Source organism: Trichomycterus rosablanca, chromosome 5 (assembly GCF_030014385.1).
Source record: "Trichomycterus rosablanca isolate fTriRos1 chromosome 5, fTriRos1.hap1, whole genome shotgun sequence".
In the NCBI taxonomy this organism is placed as follows: domain Eukaryota; kingdom Metazoa; phylum Chordata; class Actinopteri; order Siluriformes; family Trichomycteridae; genus Trichomycterus; species Trichomycterus rosablanca.
The window spans coordinates 3,476,693-3,501,117 of record NC_085992.1 but is presented as its reverse complement, the minus strand read 5'-3'; the positions used below and the strand labels follow the sequence as shown (position 1 = coordinate 3,501,117).

Here is a 24,425-nt window from a genome sequence, read left to right as displayed (position 1 = left end):
ATGGTCCTTTAACCGCTGCTGCAGGATTGCATTCCCATGCACAATACAAAACCCAATCTCAATGAGTCTCATAAATGTGCATGCCATGTTGTTAAATTTTCTACCTGGGGTTGAATAGAATAATGTATTCATGGCAAGTACTTGTATAAACTTAATTCACTTAATATACTAAGATTTTCCGTTCAAATACACAAGCAATGATTTATTCAAGAGATGTTTGGCAAACATTTCAAAAAGCATCGCATAAACCCCACTATTCTTCAGGATTTCAGGCAGGGCTGGCTTTAGGTGTTGGGGGCAGTCCCACTGTGTCAATAAACTTGGACCAGTGCTGTATTTTAGCATACAATATTAAAATGAATCTCATAAAATGACAAAGTAACTGTGTTCTGATTATTACTTTTTCCTAATATCTACTGAACTAAATTGAAAACCTAATTTAACTTTATTTGTGTACATAATATTATCAAAAATCGTACAGTAAAATAAATGTCATTGTACTAGAAATATTGTTTACATGTAAGTTCTATTATTGTGAAAACTATGTGAACATTTATATTAATGCGCTTTTAATTGTAAATAGAAACGATCATTGTTTTACTTATACTTTTACTGTCCAACTCTGTATGTTTACTGCCAGCATGCATTTGTATTTTAATTTAATATGTTAGCTGATTTTAAAGAGACTATTAACATCTGGCTACACTTTTAAAAAATGGAAGTAGGCAACTAAAATTTACATTTCCTTTCGAGTGGTTGGTTTCTTTAAATCTACTTATTTTGTACCATATGGACGTATATTTTTTACAGAAGGAAGTACGTGTAGTGTTATTTAAACTAATTTGAAGTACCCAAGACACTTGATGCTACCCATGCGACAAGTTCTTCCATTAGTATCAGTGAGCACTGATTCTCATAGGTTAGTACGATGGACGAGGGGTTTTTGTATCTGTTGGTCCTGGATTTTGTAAAGTTGCTTTGAGACAATGTATATTGTAAAAAGCGCTATATAAATAAAGTTGACTTGACTTGACTTGACTTGGATATTTGCAGGTATTTTTATTTGGTAGTAGGTCTATTATTTATTTTTATTTGTATGTATTTATAAGTTACATGAACTAATTAGGCTGTCTTCCATTATGGTCATTGCCAAACTCCCTGAGAATGAAGCCGACACCCCCTCATGTTTTCAGCAGCGACTTTTGATAGGCGCGTTATCAATCACCTGCACATCCGATAGTCCACCTCAGCCTGACCCTCCACACTTATTTCACTCCTAATGCCAATCCTGCATTTTTTTTTACCCCACAGGCTCCAGTGTGTCTGCTTCTTCAGCTGATTGGAGGCGAGAAAAAAAAACCACACCGGAATTTCAATCCTATAATTAAAAATTTGGAACATTTTATTTAATGCAGTGAACTTGACGCAGGACTTAATTGTAGTTTAATGAAGTTTAATGTTAATTCATTGTTTGTAACGCATCACTATATGACACAGAAAGAAATCCCGTGTATTTATTTGTACTTATTACGCATTATAATCCTTCTTTAATTATCGTATAATAGGGCAGTTAAATGTTTTGCAAACCGGTTACGCACAACGCAATTCCAGAATTATAATGCATGAAAATGTGCATGTGTTTGTTAAGACTTAAAGCAGTATGTTTACTTGGGAATAAACAGGTAATGTTAACAGTGTGTGTTTACCATGTCGCTCGACAATAGCCTGATTTTTAAACATCACCATTGTACTTTAAATCATTCATCATTTAAAAATGTCTTAAATTACTGTATACGCAAAAATTCTCTCTTGATAAATCTTTGTGCTAGTGTTATAAACATTTTAGACATTTATATATGCTCTGTTTCTGTAAACAGGGGTGTAATTTAATGTAGACTGTCAGCATTTTCCTTTCCCTAATACTTTTCTGTATTACCAGTAACAATCTGACATGGTTTAAAACCTGGAACAAAAATGTTGCACCGAATTTACTAGATTTCTACTTTACTTAAATTTAACAATCAATGTATTAATTAAATAATTAAAATTACTCAAATACATGAACACTATTGCTAAAACCTCAACATTATTGGGTAGTCTAGATTACGTTCATTTTATTATTGTGTACATATTGAAATATCCAATTATTATTTTATAGTGTCTATTGGCAAAAACCCTTATTTGACATTTTAATTAAGAACTACGTTCTTTAGGTGTTTATTAATTCAAGCAAAAGATTGAGCTCGTTAAAACACAGTGGTTTATTGATTCTTTACATCATTTACATCTTCAAATATTTTAAGCTTCTTGTGTCCGTACGGAAGTGCGCTTAAGTGTACTCGACATTGGTTTCAAACACGACCAGAGAGATACACGACCACAAACAACAGCACAATATAACACTTCATACCATTTTGTCTTCCAAATAAAACGTTATTTTGACTTCGACCCCTATTTATATATTTTTTTCTCTTCCTAGACAATGAGAGAGAGAGAGAGAGAGAGAGAGAGAGAGAGAGAGAGAGAGAGAGAGAGAGAGAGAGAGAGAGAGAGAGATACACTTTCACCTTAGTGGCAAACATGTACCACAAACTAGACAATAGCAACAACAGGTAATCCCTTACCAAGAGGGGCATCCTCCTCTTAAAATGGAATGTTTTTTTAATCTTCAAGGATCCATTGTCCGTAGAAATTGCACATAAATATTCCTTTAAATAAAGTTAGTGTAAAAACATGACAAGGAAGGGCCGTTTTGAAAAGTTTTTTGGTTCACTGTTTGAGTTCCAAAGCCCAGACGTGTTGTGGCCAACCAGTTCTCCCTTTGGGTTTCTTGTCATTGCTGCTCCCTGAACTTTTCAAAACTTCATTCTGTTTCAAACACAAGAAAAGAAACCTTGTATTAACTTAACTGGTAACACAACCAAACTTCAACAAACTGTGCCAAGTTTGTACATAATTAGGAATCTTTATTTGTAATATTTAAAGGAGCTAAGTCAATGTTCAACAGCTGTTAACACTCACAACACTACTAATGAAATATTAGATAAATGCAAAAATGCTTCAAATTGTCCTGTATTATACAATTTGTGTGGCTGATCTTGTTTAAAAATAGTATGTATAACATATTCATTATCACTAATCATACTAGCCTCTTAGCGCACTACAGCCTAGATGGAAAACATTACCAGCATAAGGTTTAAAAATACAAGAGTTTGTTAGCAGTTTTTAATTAAAGGACAACTTTCTACATTGTCAATATTTTAAATAATATTAATTTGCATTAGGCGTATTATCAGACTAAATATTAAGTACAATTTGTTCTCCAAGTTCATCACACTAAAATATTGGCTTAAACGTAGTTTAAATTCATAAAAGCACCAAGATTATTGTTATTACTCCTATCCAACAATAAGAGAAGTAAAGAAAAAATAGTAAACTTGTCTTTTATATAATATACTATCATATATTACATTAAATGTTAGTTGGGTTAATACAGCATTTGCCTTTTTAAAAACAACTATTGTAAATGATTCTATTTATTAAGTATATATGACATTATTTATACTTCATTATATATTACATTAAATGTCAGAGTTGGGTTAATACAACATTTGCTTTTTTTAAACTATTGTAAATTATTCTCTTTAGTAATTATATATGGCATTAATTATACTCAATTATATATTACATTCAGTTGGGTTAATACAACATTTGCTTTTTTAAAAAACAAAAATGTCTAAATTATATATCAAATATATAATTCTGGCGTCACATTTTATAGATTTTATAGCTGTTATAGATAAAATATGAAACACTGTTTGCTGTCACACATCTGACAAGCTGCCGGCAGTAAAACCATGATGTACTTTAAAAGGTAAGTGCATTCATTTTATTTATTTTATGTTTCCTATTTTTTCTGGAACTTCAAGTGTTGGGGGTAGGTGTGCTAAACCAGACGCACGATAAAATTTGGTTTATTTACAAATATTCAAAATAGGCTCGTAGCACAGAATAATTTATTTGCAGTAAGGTTAATGAATGATTCCTTTTGCAGTTGTTTTGCGGGTATAATTATGGATTTGTGTGTCATTTGTACCAGCAGGTATTTTCAGTATTGTATAGACATTAATAATATGGATTAAAAACGCATTAGCAATAGAAAAGCAAATGTAAGACTGTGCCTATTTAAAGTCTTTAGTTAGTTGTTTTATGTTTGGTCAGGTCTAAGATATTTTTCTTGAGTAATTCTTAGTAGTATGTGTGCATTTAAAGCTAAACTACTATACAATTTGTGCGCAGGAATAAACTGCAAGATGCTGCAAATGCAGACTGTAATCAGTGGTGTTATTTTAATTACATGCATTCCTATCTTACATGCATTCCTACAGAAAGCTAGGATGTATCACCATCATTATCACATTATGAGTGAAATAATTCCATATATAATAAAAATACAAACTCACATGCACCGTTTCTTTCTTCCTCTTCTCCTCTTTGGAATCCGCCTTTCTGAACTCGGCCTTAAAGGCCTCCGTCTCCCCGCCGCCGCCGTGCTGTTCGTGTTTGTCCAGGATGTCCATGAGGTAGGCGATGTAGCTGGTGGCCAGACGCAGGGTTTTAATCTTGGACAGTTTGGTATCGGCGGGCACGTTGGGAATGCATTCGCGCAGCTCGGCGAACGCACTGTTGATGCTTTGAGTCCTGCGCCTCTCTTTGCGGTTCGCCGTGGGCCTGCGCTTGATGGGGTGCGGCACCACCATCATGCCCGGTACGAGCGCTCCCGGACCGCCTCCTCCATACGGCGGGTGTTCCAGCCCAGGCCCGGGCGCGCACACTCCACCGACAGCGTTACCGGTGCTATACTCGGGACTGTATGACGAAGAAGGCATGCCGTAGTCCGGCGGTGGAGACATGTCCGCATGTCCAATGAGCCACCCGTGGAAGTACGGACTTTCTTCGTGACAGCGGCTGGCGGCTGCCGCGGCTGCGGCTGCGGCGGCGAAGGAGGACGAGTAGCCGTCATGATGCACCACCGGATGGTGAGGAAAGCCTCCGACTAGACTCATGATAATGTCCCGCAAAACGAAGCGCGTTTGCTGTTTTGCTCTCTGTTTGGTTCTTGGTGACTGGTTCAGGTTCTCATTGACTTCCCATAAAAATAAATATGTTCGGTTATGCAGCAGGCTCTCTCACGCTCTCAGTCTTCCTCTTGGGGTTCTGATTATAGGGTCTATTTGTCCATCACAACAACTATCTTGCAAGACATAATAAAAACATGGGACATGTAGACTTGCTGGAAAACAGGTTCTATGAAAGTCACCTACTTACACGAGTACAGACTCCATAGTGCACATCCCACCACGAGGCAAAAGTTCCACCACAAGTCACTGAAGAAGCTTTTTTTAGAGTCATATAAGCTTCTCCAAGCCTCAAATCCCTGTTGGTTATAAGAAAATAGAAATGAGAACTTTTTTCCACTCACTGTTGTTGTTTCAGTGCAATGTTTGCGCCGCTCTTGAGCGCGTTTTCTCCGTTTGATGTGGGAGTCGCAGCTTCATGTTGGAGCTGCTTGGAGTTCATTTATATCACACACGAAAGCCTGTCTCAGCCAATCAGGATGCAGAGGAGGAGGAGGAACCCACATCACAGCTTGATTACTCTACAGCTTTGCCAGGGCTTAATATTATAAATTATACCCAAATACGCAAATTCATACCACATCATGTGTATAAGGAATGTATCTGCCTTATTAACATGTAATAACACAAACACGCGTCATACACGCTGCTGGATTATTTTATTATTTTCCAGCTATTTATCAACCTCATGTTGGTGCGTTTTGTGGTTCACCATGATCCAGCTATAAGAAACGGTACCTTTAATCCTAAGTCTTTCAGCTTCCTTATTATTTATGTTTCAAACAATCCAAAAAAGTGCAACACGACCTACAATAGAATCACACTTTCGTTTCTAAGATTCCCTCAATTAACATTATTTACATGTAATAATGGTTAACAATTGATATCTAGATGTAGTGTTAGTTTTAAAAAGCACTATGCTATGATTTCTGCCTGCTAAATAAGTAGTAAAATTGGTAAAAGTTTGCACACACCATAATGTCACTGCTCATTGCTTAAGCAACTTGACAGGAATCTATAGTGCTCCTTCTCAACCCTGCTTATTATTTATTAATATGGAATTTTAAATTGTAATAATGCTAGCTTACACAAAATACTAGAGAACTAAATCTGTAAATAATAATCAATAATTGTAAATTATTTTACCATAACTTTACTAATTTTACTACAATCTCCTGTTATCTCTAGTTTTTCTTATCACGCTTTTGCTGCAATGCAAATTAGATCTATACTAAATAATCTCCCTCATGTAGTCTGATCTTAGATACGCACTAAACTACTGTACAATAAGGGGGTAAATATTAGTAAATGCACTGTAATATTAATAATATTACAACAAGCTTTCCAAGCGTTAAGTATGTTATGTATTAAGCCGATATGAATGCACAGCTCTGGAGAATGTATACATGTATGCATTCATTTAGACTAATGCGTTATTATATAATGCGTTTTATTATTTTTAACAATAACTCATATAACAACACGTATTTATAACATGCATTTATAAAGCATATAGATCTAGATCAGTTTGTACATAATTTATTGAGTTAAACCAAAACATAACAATGAATTATTAATGCTCAACACTTAATCAGCCTAATTAAAGGATTAGAATTAAGTGTAATGTTTACATTTTAAATGATAAATTGCTATTAGAATATTAGAGGGAAAAGTGACCCCGTTTACTTCAGTTTATCCTTCGCTATAAATAACTAAACGTTTTGATGTCTTACACATTAAGAATATAATATATTTACATTATATTTCATAATACGCGCTTCAGGATAATTTTCCATATCTCTAACACTGGATCCGTATTTACGTTGAAGCAGAAATAGATTTAAGTATTGTAAATTATTAGAATAAAACGCAACGCCATTCTTTTAGGAGTAAATCAGATTTCACAGCACACAGCTTGATTTCCATTTTAAAATAATTGTAAGTTTTTTCTTTTTTAAATTAAATGAGATTATTATAATTAGTCTAGATTCATACTGAAGTCCACGGCGACAATTAGTCAAAAACAGCATTTTGTCATTTTCTTAACCCTAGATGCCATGGTGGTTAATTTAAAATATTTACAAAAGACTTTTCTGCAAATTTCACGAAGGTTGTGAAGTTCATAAAACATAATAAAAAAATAAACTATATAACAATGATTTTACTGCAATACTAAGTTACTCAATTTACACCATTCAGTAAAAAATACGCTTTTACGCGAAGAGGATCTGCAATTGTACTTATCTCTAATTATTTTCTATTTATTTATATAAAATGCATAATAAAAATACAAGCTTTCAATACCTATTTGGTAAAATTCCTTCTTTAATGTAAATGACCCCATAGGTCGTCTCTCAAATGACAGGAAACGATGTTTACAGATGCGTTTTGTTGCGCAGCTGCTGAGATGAAATAGGAGACTCAATTCAGACAGTACTGCAGTATTAAACATTCAGTATTAAACATTCGTGAGATGTCTGAAAGTGTATATAAGTACATATAGGTGTTTATGTAAAGGTCATAGTTATGTTCTGGTTGTATATAGGTGTGTATGCGTATTCGGCTGGTTCATATTTTCTCTATGTTTATGTAAAGTTCTTTGGAAGGATTCGAACCCTGACATGTGAGTTATTTTATTTAGATTATTTGTGGAGTTTCACCAGGGTCCACGCTAGTGTTAAACACGGCTGTGTGGACGACCTTGAGCATTATCTATGCATATGCATGGTGTGTGTGTGTGTGTGTGTGTGTGTGTGTGTGAGAGAGAGAGAGAGAGAGAGAGAGAGAGAGATGTACTTGTGTGTGTATATGAGAATTCACAATTTTTGACCTGGAGAGCTTATGATTTATTCATGTTTAAGTGTGTGTGTGTGTGTGTGTGTGCGTGTGTGTGGTGCCAGTGTAATTTATCTGTCTGATTGGAAGTTCTTGAGTAATTGAAATACGCCGAGGCTCCAGTTAATGACCCATAATCAGGCTGTAGGTCACTTGGTCAGACTGCTGGTCCAAACCGACCCCCCAAACACCCCCTGCTTATCATCTCATTTCACACCGAATTTAGAAAACGAATACGTTTTTCTGCAGAGCCCAAAATTCAAACACAACTGTGTTCTAAATGTGCTATAAATAAATGTTTATTTATTTTTTACATTATGGATTTTTATCGGTAAGATTCGGAACAAGCATGCTCACTTTTATTATTATTATTATTATTATTATTATTATTATTATTATTATTTTAATTCATCAATAATATTTTAAACACAGCAATTATAAAGAGAAAACTGTTCGGCTTTATTTCAGTGTTATATTCTACAATTAGATGTTAATAAAACCCCAAAAAACAGGAGTTCATTTACTTTTTCCATTATGCAATACAATAAAAAAATACGAAAAATTAAACACGATTATAATAAACTAATTAACATAAAAATAAAACAGTTTTAATTATTTTTTATTATAAACAATTCAAAGTACAACATATTTGTCTAATAAGGAGTAAATCTGCACCTTAATACCACAAATACACAAATAAAAAATTATTTTGTAAAATGACAGTGGTGCAGTGATGGACATTATTGCGACGTTATTTCAACAATAGTTGCCTGTTAATGCAGTTATTTCTAATCGAATTAGAATTAAAATGCAGAATTATTTTACCATTTTTTCACGTCATGTGAAGTTAAATGAGCTAAAGATTATAATAATTGAAACAAATTAAAATAGATTAAAATAGTTGCATATTTTAACCATGTAACAAAAACTCATGAACATTAAGGTAACAATTGTTAAACATGCATTATAACGATCTTATATATCATTATAATATAAAATGACAAACGGACACCTTGGCAACTATATGTAATGTCGCAATAGATTTAGATAGATAGATTTAATCGCAATAACGATTTATTATCATTAGTAATAAATCAACAGATTCATATATATAATGATCCAGTGATTTGCATTTATTGCAATTATTTAAACATTTTTAAAAGGATCAATATTACTCTAATGTTTGCTTCATTATGATAAGAGCTTCACATAAGAGAAAACATACAGTAGATGTTCAATAGAAGCATTTATTATTTAGTACAATAATGTTGTACATTATTTCTATAGGTTAAATATGGTTTAGGATACGTCAGTTATGACACAATGAAAGCTGCACATTATGACATGTTTAATGCATTTGTCATTATTATGATGCATTATTTGTGCACTGTTGCATGTGTACCAGAATTATTCTGGGAGATTATTTTTATTTCAAGATAACTTTAGTAAACCATATTGTGGTAAATTATTATAAAATAATAGTAGTTGCAATACATAAATAAAAAGAATTAAAAAAAGTAACAAAACAGTCTGTATGCTTATAACATTAGAGTTGTTTTGCACATTATAGTGACAAATCTAAATAAATCATTTAGTCTTTTAGACTGCAATGTTTTCTTATTTTTTTTTATTTTATAGCAAAACATATTGTGTACATTATTGCATTTAGTTAAAATATAAATTAGCTTAATACTTGTAATACATTATTTTATTAAATAATGCAATCCCTATTTGGTATCAACCATTAAAATGTATTGCAATATAGAAAGGTAGCTGCATAATGTACCTGCATATGTTTTTAAATGTATAATTTAACAAAATGTATATACAAATATGTAATAATGAAAATGAATTATTATAAAACATTAGCTGCGTATTATGGCAAAAACTGCCACAGTAATTGCACACTATTTATATCACTGATACTTTAAAATAGTAACAAATACTGAAAAGTATTTGCAAAAGCTGCTGTAACATGTAGTTGAACAATAGCTGCACAAAGCATTATGGAACAATAGTTGGTAATACTGCTGTAATTAAGGGTGGAACAGAATTAGCTATGGCCTACCTGGTGCTATATAGAGTGCTGAAGCAGAGAGGCTCTCTTCTCCTTTCCTTTCCTCTGGTTTGCTGAAGTCTCCTCCCCTCCTCATCTCCTCTGGCTTCCCATTTGCCTGTACTGGTTAAAGGAACCCCTCTTTATTTTCCCTCCTCCCACTACACTGGCCTCAGTGTACATAATCAAATAAAGCTACCTCATCACATCTTCCAAACTGTTCTCCAGACATAAGTGATGGTTTCTCAAACCTAACCTGTTGTTTTTGCTTCTCTGCACCTCCCTAAAGAAAAGTGCAGACAGGTAGAGCTTTAACAAGCCTTCACATTAAAGCTGATCTGATATGGAGACTGATATGAATCCAAAGGAGACATTTACAAGATCTAGGAATGTTTTATGGCTTAAAGCCGTCATACTGTCATTTTTTTTTCTATTTTAATATCATTAAAATGTTTAGGGATTTATTAATACTTATTTAAAATAATGTTATGACTACATAAAGAGCTGATGTGACTTTATTTCATTAATAATGTTTGAAAGAAAGCTCTAAGTGAAAGCTCTACACATTGTGTCCTGCTGTTCTCTATAAGGCAAATTAACACAAAATCAAAACGTACTACTGAAAGAAGTCTCAAGTATTTCTTCTTATAATTACAACATAAAAGGCTAAATGTTTTAATTTGTGTACTCAGAAATAAAAGTACTAAAATGCACCTTTCTGTAGCTGGTGTGGTACCATCTATTTTTTTAATTGATGTTTTTCAGCTACAACAATTTCTAACTGGTGTAATAAATCAATTATACATGGTGTCCCTAAAGTCTGGACACATAGGCAAAATGCATATTTTTAATAAATTTCAATATATTTTTCAACAACATTTTATTTCCTTAGAATATTAATCAATAACATCTTTAATGTTTTTTTCCCCACTATTTGAGATGCAATATGTTTGTGTGTGTATAGTTATAGTTAATGATATTTCCTATGTGTCCAGAGTTTAGGGACACCCTGTATAAAGGAAGTTATGCTGATGTTATTTTAATGGGATGTTTAACAAACCCGTGGTCAGATGTCCACATATCTTTGGCCGTACTCAATAGCTACATGCCTAAAATGCTGTGTCCAGTCTTTAGCGGATTGATAGAAAATAAATTGGAAGTTGAAATCAACTGGAGCTGTAGTGAAACTGTATGATGCAGACTGCTAAATGTATATGTATTTTGCCCCGCCTACACACACATTAAAGAGGATGGTTTGATTGGCAACATTTTCCCCAAGGACCATGCATGGACCTGTAAAACATGGCTACATTTTCAGTCATAATTATATGCCACCAAGTACCAAAAGGTAATACGAAGGTGTGCCAGAAGAACATCACCACAAGCATAAGCTCCTGAGATTTGCTTTCACTCTTCCACTGGGACAGCCTTCTTCATAATTTTGCAGTGTGTCTGAAGCAGTTTGTTCTCCTTTTTAGAATCAGGCAATGACGTTCAATGAGAAGGCTTGGTTCACAGTTAATGTTCTAATTCATCCCAATGGTGTTTAATGGGTCTGAGGTCAGGGCTCTGACAAACCAAGCCGAATCATACCGAAACAGGAATTTGTTCCATAAACTGATGGCTGGTGCATGGTAATCAAAAAAGTACAGAAACGAAATATAGAGTATACACCGACAAGGCATAACATTATTACCACTGACAGGTGAAGTGTCACACCTGTCAGTGGGGGGGATATATTAGGCAGCAAGTGAACATTTTATCCTTAAAGTTGATGTTAGAAGCAGGAAAAATAGACGGGCGTGAGGATATGAGCGAGTTTGACGAGGGCCAAATTGTGATGGCTAGACGACTGGGTCAGAGCATCTCCAAAACTGCAGCTCTTGTGGGGTGTGTCCCGGTCTGCAGTGGTCAGTATCTATCAAAAGTGGTCCAAGGAAGGAACAGTGGTAATCCGGCGACAGGGTCATGGGCGGCCAAGGCTCATTGATGCACGTGGTGATCGAAGGCTGGCCTGTGTGGTCCGATCCAACAGACGGGAGTTAATGCTGGTTCTGATAGAAAGGTGTCAGACTCCATGCCTCGATGGGTCAGGGCTGTTTTGGCAGCAAAAAAGGGACCAACACAATATTAGGAAGGTGGTCATAATGTTATGTTTGATCGGTGTATAAGAGAATACAGAATATGGATACAATTTTAGAAACATATAAATTAAAAAGCTCACGTGATTAAATTGCAATAAAAAAGTGGAATTAAATAAATATAAGATGTGTAATATAATCGTTGTAAATATGAGTTTATTTCTGTGAGGGGTCCCGGGTGTTGTCGAGGCTGGTTGCAGTCCGGAATAGTATCTTATATTAGAATAACCCAAGAATTTTAATAGAATATAATAAAATATACAGACTATGTATTGCATAAACACCTGAACTCAATACTTTTGGCCATATAGTGTAAATATAACAACGTCATGATCACATGAGCAGAAGTTCCATATTTTTTGTACTTCTGTACTGTGGGTAAATCCTAATTCGGTCCAGATTTTTGAACCCTGCACATCTTTCAACTACATTACCGCTGTCCTTAGAGGGCACCCCTACTTCCTGCTTATCCCTGTTCCTTTTTTCCTGCCCGCTTTCTCCCTCCCTGTCACTCTTTTCCCTCCCTCTGTCTCATCCATAATGCTTATCACCAGAACTCATCACTTCCTCAACCCTCTTCCATAGCACCTGTTCTCCCTTCCAACACCTCATAGCTCATTCTCCTCACTCGCAGGCACTCTGCGCTCATCCGAATCCCCCAGGATTCCCTCTGGCTCGTCTTCCCGGCCTCACGTCGGCTGGATGCATGCTGAGCCGGTCCTAAAGAAAGGTGACTGCTGGGTTTAGATGGCATGAGACTGGAAGGAGACTAAAGGAGACTGGGAGGCTTCCGTCTAATCTGAACCCGCTGTGCTAATGTTATCTCCTCTCCCGTCCTCTTTATCTGGGATCCTGAGCTCCGAGTGTTTAGCGTTTCCCACCGCGCCGCCAGACTCCGCTCTCTTCTCCTTCTCTTCTTCCTTTCCGTCATTCCTTCGCCGCCCACTTCTGCTCTCATCTCCAGTTCTTCTTGCACTTCGGCTTTGATGGATCAAAGTTGCGCCGAGAGTCCTCCTCTAAACACGTACACATCTGCGCACATGTACACTCGCACATGTGCACACACGGGGTCAAATCTCATTGTTTCCTGCTCTGCCAAGTTGCTTCCTGATTGCATGAAGCAGAACGGAGGAGACAAAAGGCAGTCAGTCACTGAGGGTTCATGTGGCACTGATGTGCACAGCACGCCACAATCTATCGAAAGCCTGGAGATCATAAAACGAGGGCATACCTGGCACGCACACTGCAGATAGGTCATCATGAACATCACAGCAGCTTACTGGGAACTGGTCACCAGTAGATAACCAGTAAAAAATGACCTTAAATTCACTCACAGTAATTTTTCTCTTATTAGTAAGTGATCGCAGCAAGATTTACATTTACACCGATCAGGCATAACATTAAAACCACCTCCTTGTTTCTACACTCACTGTCCATTTTATCAGCTCCACTTACCATATAGAAGCACTTTGTAGTTCTACAATTACTGACTGTAGTCCATCTGTTTCTCTGCATACTTTTTTTAGCCTGCTTTTACCCTGTTATCCAATGGTCAGAACCTGCTGGAGTTTTTAAACACCTCACTGTCCCTGCTGGACTGAGAATAGTCCACCAACCAACTCAAACAGCAGTGACAGATGAGCGATCATCTCTGACTTTACATCTACAAGGTGGACCAACTAGGTAAGAGTGTCTAATAGAGTGGACAGTGAGTGGACACGGTATTTAAAAACTCCAGCAGCGCTGCTATGTCTGATCCACTCATACCAGCACAACACACACAAACACACCATCACCATGTCAGTGTCACTGCAGTGCTGAGAATCATCCACCACCCAAATAATACCTGCTGAATCATACATGCTGAATCAATATGGAATAGAGAAAATACACCGATCTGGCATAACATTATGACCACTTTCCTAATATTATGTTGGATCTCCTTTTGCTGCCAGAACAGCCCTGCAACTGAGATGCTCTGTGTATTCTGACACCTTTCTATCAGAACCAGCATTAAGTTCTTCAGCAGTTTGAGCTACAGTTACTCATCTGTTGGATCGGACCACACGGGCCAGCCTTTGCTCCCCACGTGCATCAATGAGCCTTGGCCACCCATGATCACCAGTTTACCATTTTTGATAGATACTGACCACTGCAGACCGGGAACACCCCACAAGAGCTGCAGTTTTGGAGATGCTCTGACCCAGTCGTCTAGCCATCACAATTTGGCCCTCGTCAAACTCGCTCAGATCCTCACGCTCGCCCATTTTTCCTGCTTCTAACATCAACTTTGAGGATAAAATGTTCACTTGCTGCCTAATATATCCCCCCCACTAACAGGTGCCGTGATAATCAGTGTTATTCACTTCACCTGTCAGTGCTCTTAATGTTATGCCTAGTCGGTGAAGTTAATAAAAAATAGGTAATAAAAATAAACAAATAGCTAAATAAGTGTCACAGTAGTTTTTGGAGCTACCAAATATTTCCAGGAGGCATTTTAAGCTTACAGTATTTGTAGAGAATATCAAAACCATTTCCAGTGTGTGGTAAAAGACATTATTGGCACAGACGTCAGAGCCTATCAGGACCCATCTAACAGCCACACAAACACACACAACAACCTCAAATAAACATTAGCCATTTCCTCTTTTTGGTCATTGCCGGTCGTCGTTTCATTACGCATTATCAGCAATCAATCTCCTCTTAATGTAAAATGAAACAAACAAAGAAAAATTCATTACAGTAATGAATACAGCGCAGTGATGTGTCTAGAGATCCTTCCAGATAATCATTAATGTACCAGCAGCTGTTTACACCGATCAGCCATAACATTAAAACCACCTCCTTGTTTCTACACTCACTGTCCATTTTATCAGCTCCACTTACCATATAAAAGCACTATGTAGTTCTACAATTACTGACTGTAGTCCATCTGTTTCTCTGCATACTTTTTTAACCTGCTTTCACCCTGTTCTTCAATGGTCAGTACCCCACAGGACCACCACAGAGCAGGTATTATTTAGGTGGTGGATGATTCTCAGCACTGCAGTGACACTGACATGGTGGTGGTGTGTTAGTGTGTGTTGTGCTAATATGAGTGTATCAGACACAGCAGCGTTGCTGGAGTTTTTAAATACCGTGTCCACTCACTGTCCACTCTATTAGACACTCCTACCTAGTGGGTCCACCTTGTAGATGTAAAGTCAGAGACGATCGCTCATCTATTGCTGCCGTTTGAGTCGGTCATCTTCTAGACCTTCATCAGTGGTCACAGGACGCTGCCCACGGGGCACTGTTGGCTGGATATTTTTGGTTGGTGGACTATTCTCAGTCCAGCAGTGACAGTGAGGTGTTTAAAAACTCCAGCAGCACTGCTGTGTCTGATTCACTCATACCAGCACAACACACACTAACACACCACCACCATGTCAGTGTCGCTGCAGTGCTGAGAATCATCCACCACCTAAATAATACCTGCTCTGTGGTGGTCCTGGGAGGGGGCTAACAAAGCATGCAGAGAAACAGATGGACCACAGTCAGTAATTGTAGAACTACAAAGTGCTTCTATATGGTAAGTGAAGCTGATAAAATGGACAGTGAGTGTAGAAACAAGGAGGTGGTTTTAATGTTATGGCTGATCGGTGTATATCAATAATATAAAACCATCTACAGCAATACCAGCCCCTGAAGATCATCCACCACATCAGGTCTCTGTATTTTGTGTGAAGCAGCTGAAAGCAACTTATTAATAAATGGCTTTCTTAATTTCAGGTCTAACCCAATGCTGCTAACATGTAAGGAATTAAAAATACAACGAAATGCAGGCAATCTGGCTCTAAATCAGAACCATATGCTCTCATGCAACTTGCAATGTGCACATTGTGCAAACAACATGGCGGTTCCTGCTCACCTAAGTTCTTTAATAGAAAGAATTAAATTTCTCCTAAACATGGATAATAAAATTGATTACTAAGACAAATCCAAACTTGGCTTTCCCATGCCATTGTCATAAAGAATCTTCCCTTTATTTGGAGTGCAGCGTTTCGGCACCTCTAAATGAGCAATGTGGTGTTACGGCCTCCCCCAAGATTTGACTTCATTGAGGAGTTACTTTCAGAGGAAAAAGGTTATTCAGTGTACTAGGTTACTCACCGTGGTACCTCCCTGTACAATTTACCATAATATTAGTCCACCCTGTCAACAGCACGGAGTTCCCTCTATCTCCTCCTCAATCAATCACACTCCTGCACATTACTCAGCTCCTGCTCCAACCTGTCCGGCTCCCTCTCCTGAAAAAGCTTCATTATCCGACCACAAAACCTCTGTGTGAGAATGCATGGTGCATTCCTGCTGATTATCAATATCTGCACAGATGATAATGTGGTTCCAACATGACACACATACATATAAACATATACAAGAGATCTTCAAAAAGTTTCCTCACTTTTATATGTTGGTTATAAGTGGTGAGGGTGGAGTAGTAATCGATCGTGTCTGAGAGACTGAGAGACGCTTATAGTCTGGATTTAGCTCAATCTGATTAACACCTTTTTAGACGCTCAAAGAAGCTTTAAGGGGAAGAAGATTTTCATGTGATGATGATGTGAAAGCAGTGCAACCAAATACATCTTTTGCTGATGGCATTGAAAAGTTGGTACGATGCTGGAAAAAATGCATCGGAAAGTGACGATGTAAAATGTAAGTAAAAATGTAAGCAATAATACAAAGACCTCAGTTTAGATGATGATGGATCTCTCTATTTCCTCGGCTGCTCCCGTTACGGGTCGCTGGCGGCACAGTTTTTACGCCGGATGCCCTTCCCGACTCGACCCTCCCTATTTATCCAGGCTTGGGACCGGCACTACAATGCACTGGTTTATGCATCCTAGTGGCTACCTTTAGGACAATTTAGTGTCTCCAGTTAGCCTGGCTGCATGTTTTTTGGACTGTGGGAGGAAACCGGAGCACCCGGAGGAAACCCACGCAGACACGGGGAGAACATGCAAACTCCGCACAGAAAGGACCCGGACCGGCCCACCTGGGGATCAAACCCAGGACCTTCTTGCTGTGAGGCGACAGCGCTACCCACTTAGCCACCGTGCCGCCCCAGATGATGATTGATGAGAAGCACAGGAGTGACTCCTCCTAATTTTGTTCATCTTTCTGACATGGTGTTTTAATATGGTGGGAAACAAAACCTTTATACAAAACTTACATACTTACGTATTAACACTTTCCCATGAATCTTTTCACAATATTCTGTACAGTAGGTTGTGACAGACCTCAATCATTTGATTTAATGGCACTTTGAAATCATCTTTTTGAACTTTCTTGCCAAATTTGCCACAAATTGGTGAGCCACCACCCATCTGTGCTTGCAATAACTTTGGTGGATCCTCCTTTTATACTAGATTAAAATACCTTCACCTGTTACCAATTCACCTGCTTATTGTGGAATAATAAGATAAAAAATAAAAATAGTCTATGTTTTAATGTTCTATACATTTTATTTTGATCCTGATCTATCAAATTTAAAATGTGTTTAGATTTACAAAATTAATCAATCAGGTCAGCCAAAGCTACACATTCTTGGTTCATTGTATTTTACATTTCCCAAATTCTCCAGAAAGGAGGTTTGTATTTCACATTCCCTTTAGACAAAACCCTTCTCTAGAACTGTTAGTACTTCAGAACTGTCTCTCTTTCCCTTCGTCTGTTTCAGGGAGTCATTAGCGTGTTATTTTTTTCCTTCACAGTTCATTGATAGACATGTGTTTCTTATGTGTCTAATTCCACATCATAGCAATTTCCTTCAGGATTGCAGCAAAGTCAGCAGACACGGCCATGAACAGTGGGTTTTACACCGATCAGCCATAACATTAAAACCACCTCCTTGTTTCTACACTCAGTGTCCATTTTATCAGCTCCACTTACCATATAGAAGCACTTTGTAGTTCTACAATTACTGACTGTAGTCCATCTGTTTCTCTGCATGCTTTGTTAGCCCCCTTTTCACCCTGTTCTTCACTGGTCATGACCCCCAAAGGACCACCACAGAGCAGGTATTATTTAGGTGGTGGATGATTCTCAGCACTGCAGTGACACTGACATGGTGGTGGTGTGTTAGTGTGTGTTGTGCTGGTATGAGTGGATCAGACACAGCAGCGCCTCACTGTCACTGCTGGACTGAGAATAGTCCACCAACCAAAAATACCCAGCCAACAGTGCCCCGTGGGCAGTGTCCTGTGACCAACTCAAACAGCAGCAATAGATGAGCGACCGTCTCTGACTTTGCATCTACAAGGTGGACCAACTCGGTAGGAGTGTCTAATAGAGTGGACAGTGAGTGGACATGGTATTTAAAAACTCCAGAAGCGCTGCTGTGTCTGATCCACTCATACCAGCACAACACACACTAACACACACACTGTGGAGATGATAAAATGGACAGTGAGTGTAGAAACAAGGAGGTGGTTTTAATGTTATGGCTGATTAGAGACCATTATTAGGTTTCACATTCTAACCTTTTCCATTATTCACTATTTGGTAATACACCAAATTTGGTATTACCCTATTTGGTATACACTATTTGGTATTACCAAATAGTGAATAATGGAAAAGGTTAGAATGTGAAACCTAATAATGGTCTCTTTAATAAAAATGTAGAAGCAGTCTATTTTAAATGTTATAGAGATCTATAAAAATTGCTGCAATGTCAATTCTGTGGTGGTGACTCACATGTGTTCATCATCATTAGTCTTGGGACATTGAGTAAGAATAAGATCTTTATTGCCATTGTACAAGTACAGTGAGGTTCTAGTGTGCCGTTCCCATCAAACTAATCTATACACACATAATATAATACAATCTATACAAAATATAAGTCACAAAACCGATGTGGATGTATGACTGTATACAAGTAACACGTACAGTAGTCTAGAGAAAGCAGAGGTTTATAACTATATACAGTGCAAGTATGCAACATGCAATCCAGGTAGTACTATAGTTACTGTAATCTGAAAACTGGCATGGTCATTGAGTGGCATACTAGGTGAAGTAGGGAAATGTATAAGATGGGCATTGGAATGGGTGTCTAGTCCAGGAAAAAGAGCTCAGAAGAGTAAGGCTAGGAGAAAACTAAGTCTGATAGTGCATGCAGTGATGTTTCTTTGGTGTTTCCATTACAATTGTTTTTGCAGTCACTGTTTTTTTCTGGTAATTTTAGCAGCTTCTTGTTTCTTGGTGTAAACATGACATTGTGTCCTTACTGGATCCCAGACAGCACAAGCAGTAATCTAGATTCTCTGTTCACTTTGTTTTAGCGGCATTAAATGTCTCTTACAATACACATGAAGCGGAGGGGACATAAATGTTCACAATAAGCAATTAAACCTTGAGAATTTTGGTAGAGGACGCTTTATCATCACATAATTCGTCCTTGCAATACATATGGTGCATTATAATGGCTTCTAAATCTTGGATAGTGCAATGTACTGTAGTCCATATGAGGTCATTTAAAATGTGTGGACCTTCACACATTTGAGCTACAGAAACGTGGACGCCTCCACTGAAGCTTGTCTATGGTTTGATCTCTCAGTCTACCAAAGGCTCATCAATAGATTCATTAATATTTCTAAATCCTGGTGGATCTAAAGTTAACAATACAGCAATATTATTTACAGTAGATTCACATACATTTATTTTTGTTGACGATGTGAGCAACTATGCTAATGCTATAGGCCTTGTAGCAGTTCCCAGTTAAAGACGAAATTTCCATGTTTTTCCCTATGGTCTGAAGTTATGAGCTCAAAACAAACACATATCAAACCTCAGACACCTATTGACACCTCAGACCCTGTTTGGGAGTTACCAGTCTGCAGTTTGTGGCCAAGGGCCAATTTATTTAAGCGTCAAAACCACCGTCCATCATGTCGGCTCTCTTCGGCCGGCCATTATCCCCCCCAGCAATGTAATCCATGCACACTGAAGTGCCTGGCGCTAATTTACAGTCCACTGATGGATTTACGCCCTTCCACCCATTAGTGTGTACATTACCTTCGGCATGTTATGTAATGGTGTTAGGGAGATTTAAGAAAAGGATAACAAGCCATAAATTTCAACTCTTCTGTGGTGAGAACGGAACATCTAGGTGAAAAGTGCCTCGAGAAAAAAACCCTCAGGACTGAAGCTACAGAGCTGCGTCCCTGGTCAGGAGTGTGTCTCAGTATTTAGGCTCTACACTCGTTTATTTATTTGTTAAGTGTGATTAACGGAAAAGCTGCGTCTCAGCTCGCGCTTAAGTAGAGTTTTTATGTTTCCACTTTCCAGTTGATCTTGATGAATGGAGGCTCGGCGTTACATGCTAATGGATGGAAAACTCGCACTGCACGAGCAGAAAGGAAACAAATGCACAAGTAAAGCTTGGATTCATTTCCAAAAGAGGCCTTTTAATATTTATTTACAAACGTTTTTAGAACCAATGAGGCATTTTGTTAAATGCAATAAAATCTGTGACTTCTTAATACTTTTAAGCTTTTATTTAAGTACAACAAAAAGACTTTTACTGATTTCACTGACCAGAGTAATTATATTTTGTAAATACAAACAAATTTAAATGTAATTCTTGCAACACATGCAAAAAAAAAAAAGTTGGGACGGGCAAAAATGTGTGCCAAAGTTTGTGAGAGAAAGTCTATGAATTTAAAAAGAACACTTCTCAACCCAAGATTGCAATTCTTTCATCATATACAGTACATAATATTGTGAAAAGAAATGGGCAGCACGGTGGCTCGGTGGGTAGCACTGTCGCCTCACAGCAAGAAGGTCCGGGGTTCGAACCCCAGGTGTGGCGGTCCGGGTCCTTTCTGTGCGGAGTTTGCATGTTCTCCCTCCCCGTGTCTGCGTGGGTTTCCTCCAGGTGCTCCAGTTTTCTCCCACAGTCCAAAAACATGCAGCCAGGCTAATTGCAGACACTGAATTGTCCTATAGGTACCCGGCCACTAGGATGCATAAAGCAGTGCATTGTAGTGCCGGTCCCAAGCCCGGATAAATAGAGAGGGTTGAGTCAGGAAGGGCATCCGGCGTAAAAACTGTGCCAAATCAATAATGGGGATCTTGATCCGCCGGCGACCCCTAACGGGAGCAGCCAAGGAAATAGATAGAATATTGTGAAAATAAATCCCAGTCAGTATAGGGAAATCCTGCTCATGCTACTGGGATAAACATAATCCCATGGGCTTTGGAGTACTTCAGTAAAGCATTGGTACTTACCACAGTCCGCCGCTGCATCCAGGAATGAAACCTGAAACATTAGTTCTATACAGTCAAGTCGAGTCAAATTTATTTGTATGCACTTTTTACAGTAGACAGCAACTTAGTAAGACAGACAAAAAAACTCCGTGTTGAGCAGCCACGTCCAACAGTGGCAAGGAAAAACTCTTTCAAATTACAGGAAGCGACCCTGAGAGGATCCAGTAAACTGTAAATACAGGTTTAAGGGAGTTAACAATTTATAAAATGTCCCAACTATTATGGAAATAGGGCTTTTTTTTTATTCTGCTTGGAAAAAAGACGTCAAAGCAGCAGCGCATTAGGAGTTGTTCATACCACTGGGTTAGATTAGGTCAGAGCAGTGTGGTGCTGGAAATTAGGCCAAGTATATACGGTTCTGTTTTCAGTCATCCTGTCATGTCCTCCCAGAACCCCTGCCAGGGATTACCATATTTAAAGACAGGGGCTTCTCATTAGGCTTGCACATCATCCATGTTTGGATTTTTATGTCTTTGTTTCATGAGATGGAACTTGGCAACTATGAACATTACAAAGTAAAGTACTAATACATACAAGAATTTATACCTTTTTAATGTAATAACCACACAAAAAGACAATCACATAAAGAGCTACTTATGAGAAATAAACCAAAAAAATAACAATTTTATGTCTGTAACACTTTCCAAAAAAGGTTCGAACAGGGGCATTCAATAATTATTTCATAATTAAAGATGCTACTTGATGTTGCTGATCCATCTTTGCTTATAAACAACTCATGCCTAGTTCACTATTTTTGCCCTGATTTTTGCTTGCCGACTGGTCGCCGCTAGATTTGCCGTCTCAGGAGCAACTCTCTGTTCGCTTGGCGATCGAAACTCAGCTCTCATTCGCTGTGTGTGAACTACTCAACAACTCGATCTGAGCGCTCGGCGACTGAAGAAATATATCTAGCATGTCAAATATCTGGATCTGAGTTGCCCAACTGGCAATGAGTGCTATGTCGAACAGCCAATGAGAACGCAAAATACGGTGTGAGGGGAAACGCAGGGGAGGAGTGTAAAAAGATGGTACAGGCATGGGCGGATCTACCGGGGTGGCATAGGGTGGCAAATGCCACCCTAAAAGAAAGCCTTGCCACCCCTGCTGCCACCCCAGTTGGCAGCAACAAATTAAAAGAAAAGTTATGGCCAATTTGCAACGCTGCCACTCTGACACAGTCAAAAACTGTTTGCTTTCCCTCTCATACATCTGCCACTCATCACCTGTGTCTTACCTTAATGCCTTTCCTTTGATAATGCCCCACCTACAGTAGTGCTACCATACTTTTATCTCCTATTATTGAGATTACATTGTATGGTCACTTATTCCTAATATGAACTGTTTCACATGAAACCTTAAATGCAAGACATTGATTGCATGAGATTAAGTTTGTCTGTATGAGTTTGTAAATGGCAGCCCGTGCCCTTTTGTAGTGTGTACATACTATTTCTCATCAAACTGTGATAACTGTGATTAAATTCAGTATAAATACGTCTGCCATATGTTGCCACCCCTCAAAAATTCCTGCCCCCCTCTTGCCACCCCATAAATATTTTTCTAGATCCGCCCCTGGGTACAGGGGCATAATATAGTTTATATCAGAATACATTAGCACACACAAGTTTTACAGTATTTCTGACCTTATCGTTCTCTGCAAAACATAACACCAGTTACAAGGTACCGCTGTGTTGTTTGTTTGTTTAATAGGATCATGTTTTACACTTTGGTTACATTCATGACAGGAACGGTAGTTACTCATTACACAAGATTCATCAGTTCAAAAGGTTATATCAAACACAGTCATGGACAATTTAGTGTCTCCAGTTCACCTCACTTGCATGTCTTTGGACTGTGGGAGGAAACAGGAGCTCCCGGAGGAAACCCACGCAGACACAAGGAGAACATGCAAACTCCACATAGAAAGGACCCAGTACCTTGCTGTGAGGCGACAGTGCTACCCACTTAGCCACCGTGCCGCCTACCGTGACAGTATATTGTCTAAGCAATTGAGGGTTAAGGGCCTTGTTCACGGGCCCAACAGTGGCAACCGAGCAGAGGTGAGGCTTGAACCAGAGACCTTTCAATTACTAGTCCAGTACCTTAACCACTATAGGCTACAACTGCTTCTTTGGATTCTTCCTAGAGTTCTATAATATTTTTTAATGCAATTTCAGTCAGAAAAATTTTAAAATCATACAGAAATACAGTAAATAGTTCTTGCAGAGAAGCTGGCAGACACAGCCATGAATAGTAAGTCTTTGGTTATAAATCTATATTTGCTTCTATAAGCTGATCTTATTCAAATTACTGTAGCATATCAGGGTGAAAGTAGCTGATTGCTTTTGAAAATTAAGTACATTAAGGTAAAGTTGGCAAAATAATAGGCTAAAAAAAGAGGAAAGTTTCTTCTCAAAGTAAAGCCTGACAAAGAGATGTTCCACGGCTGAGGACGCTCAATAAGCCAGGTAGCACCACGGACGTCTTCTCTTGAGCCTTTCCCTAAGCCGTCCTTGGCACTCGATGACATTTTCAACGATGAGACTTTGGTGCACTTACCTACGCTCGGCTCTTTCCCGGGTTAATATGACTGAAAAAGGAAAGCGAGGAGACGAGTGGGGATGTCTGATTCCCCATCCATCAATCCATGGTGCAAATCCCGTCAAATAAACACTAAAACAATTTACTCGGAGTGTACACAGTGGAAGTGCCAACGTTAACACTTCTTACAGCTGAAACCCTGCCAGGTCATTTCCAGGGCAATATTTCACGTGAACTGAGATGTCCTTTCCATTTCAAGTCTCAGAGGAATAACCGACTTTGCTATATTTGGCCAGAGGATTTGGTTCGGCGGCGCTGGAGCTCTGTGCCCCTGATCCCCACTTTAAGGTGATCTTGATAAATGTGCTGGATTTGTTTAAACCAAGATGGCAGGTTATTGTTTCTCCT

The 24,425-nt window shown here is 38.1% G+C and overlaps 1 protein-coding gene across 1 annotated transcript; it reads right to left on the bottom strand.

Annotated features, from left to right (window-relative positions):
• Window positions 1-2,487: 2,487 nt before the first annotated feature.
• hand2 (heart and neural crest derivatives expressed 2) lies at window positions 2,488-5,234 on the bottom strand. Its single transcript, XM_062994761.1, has 2 exons — window positions 4,464-5,234; window positions 2,488-2,868 (listed from the first exon to the last, which is right to left on the bottom strand). Exons 1-2 carry the CDS (start codon window positions 5,064-5,066, stop codon window positions 2,770-2,772), a joined length of 702 nt encoding a protein of 233 aa, XP_062850831.1. The 5' UTR covers window positions 5,067-5,234; the 3' UTR covers window positions 2,488-2,769.
• Between the last annotated feature and the right edge of the window lie 19,191 nt (window positions 5,235-24,425).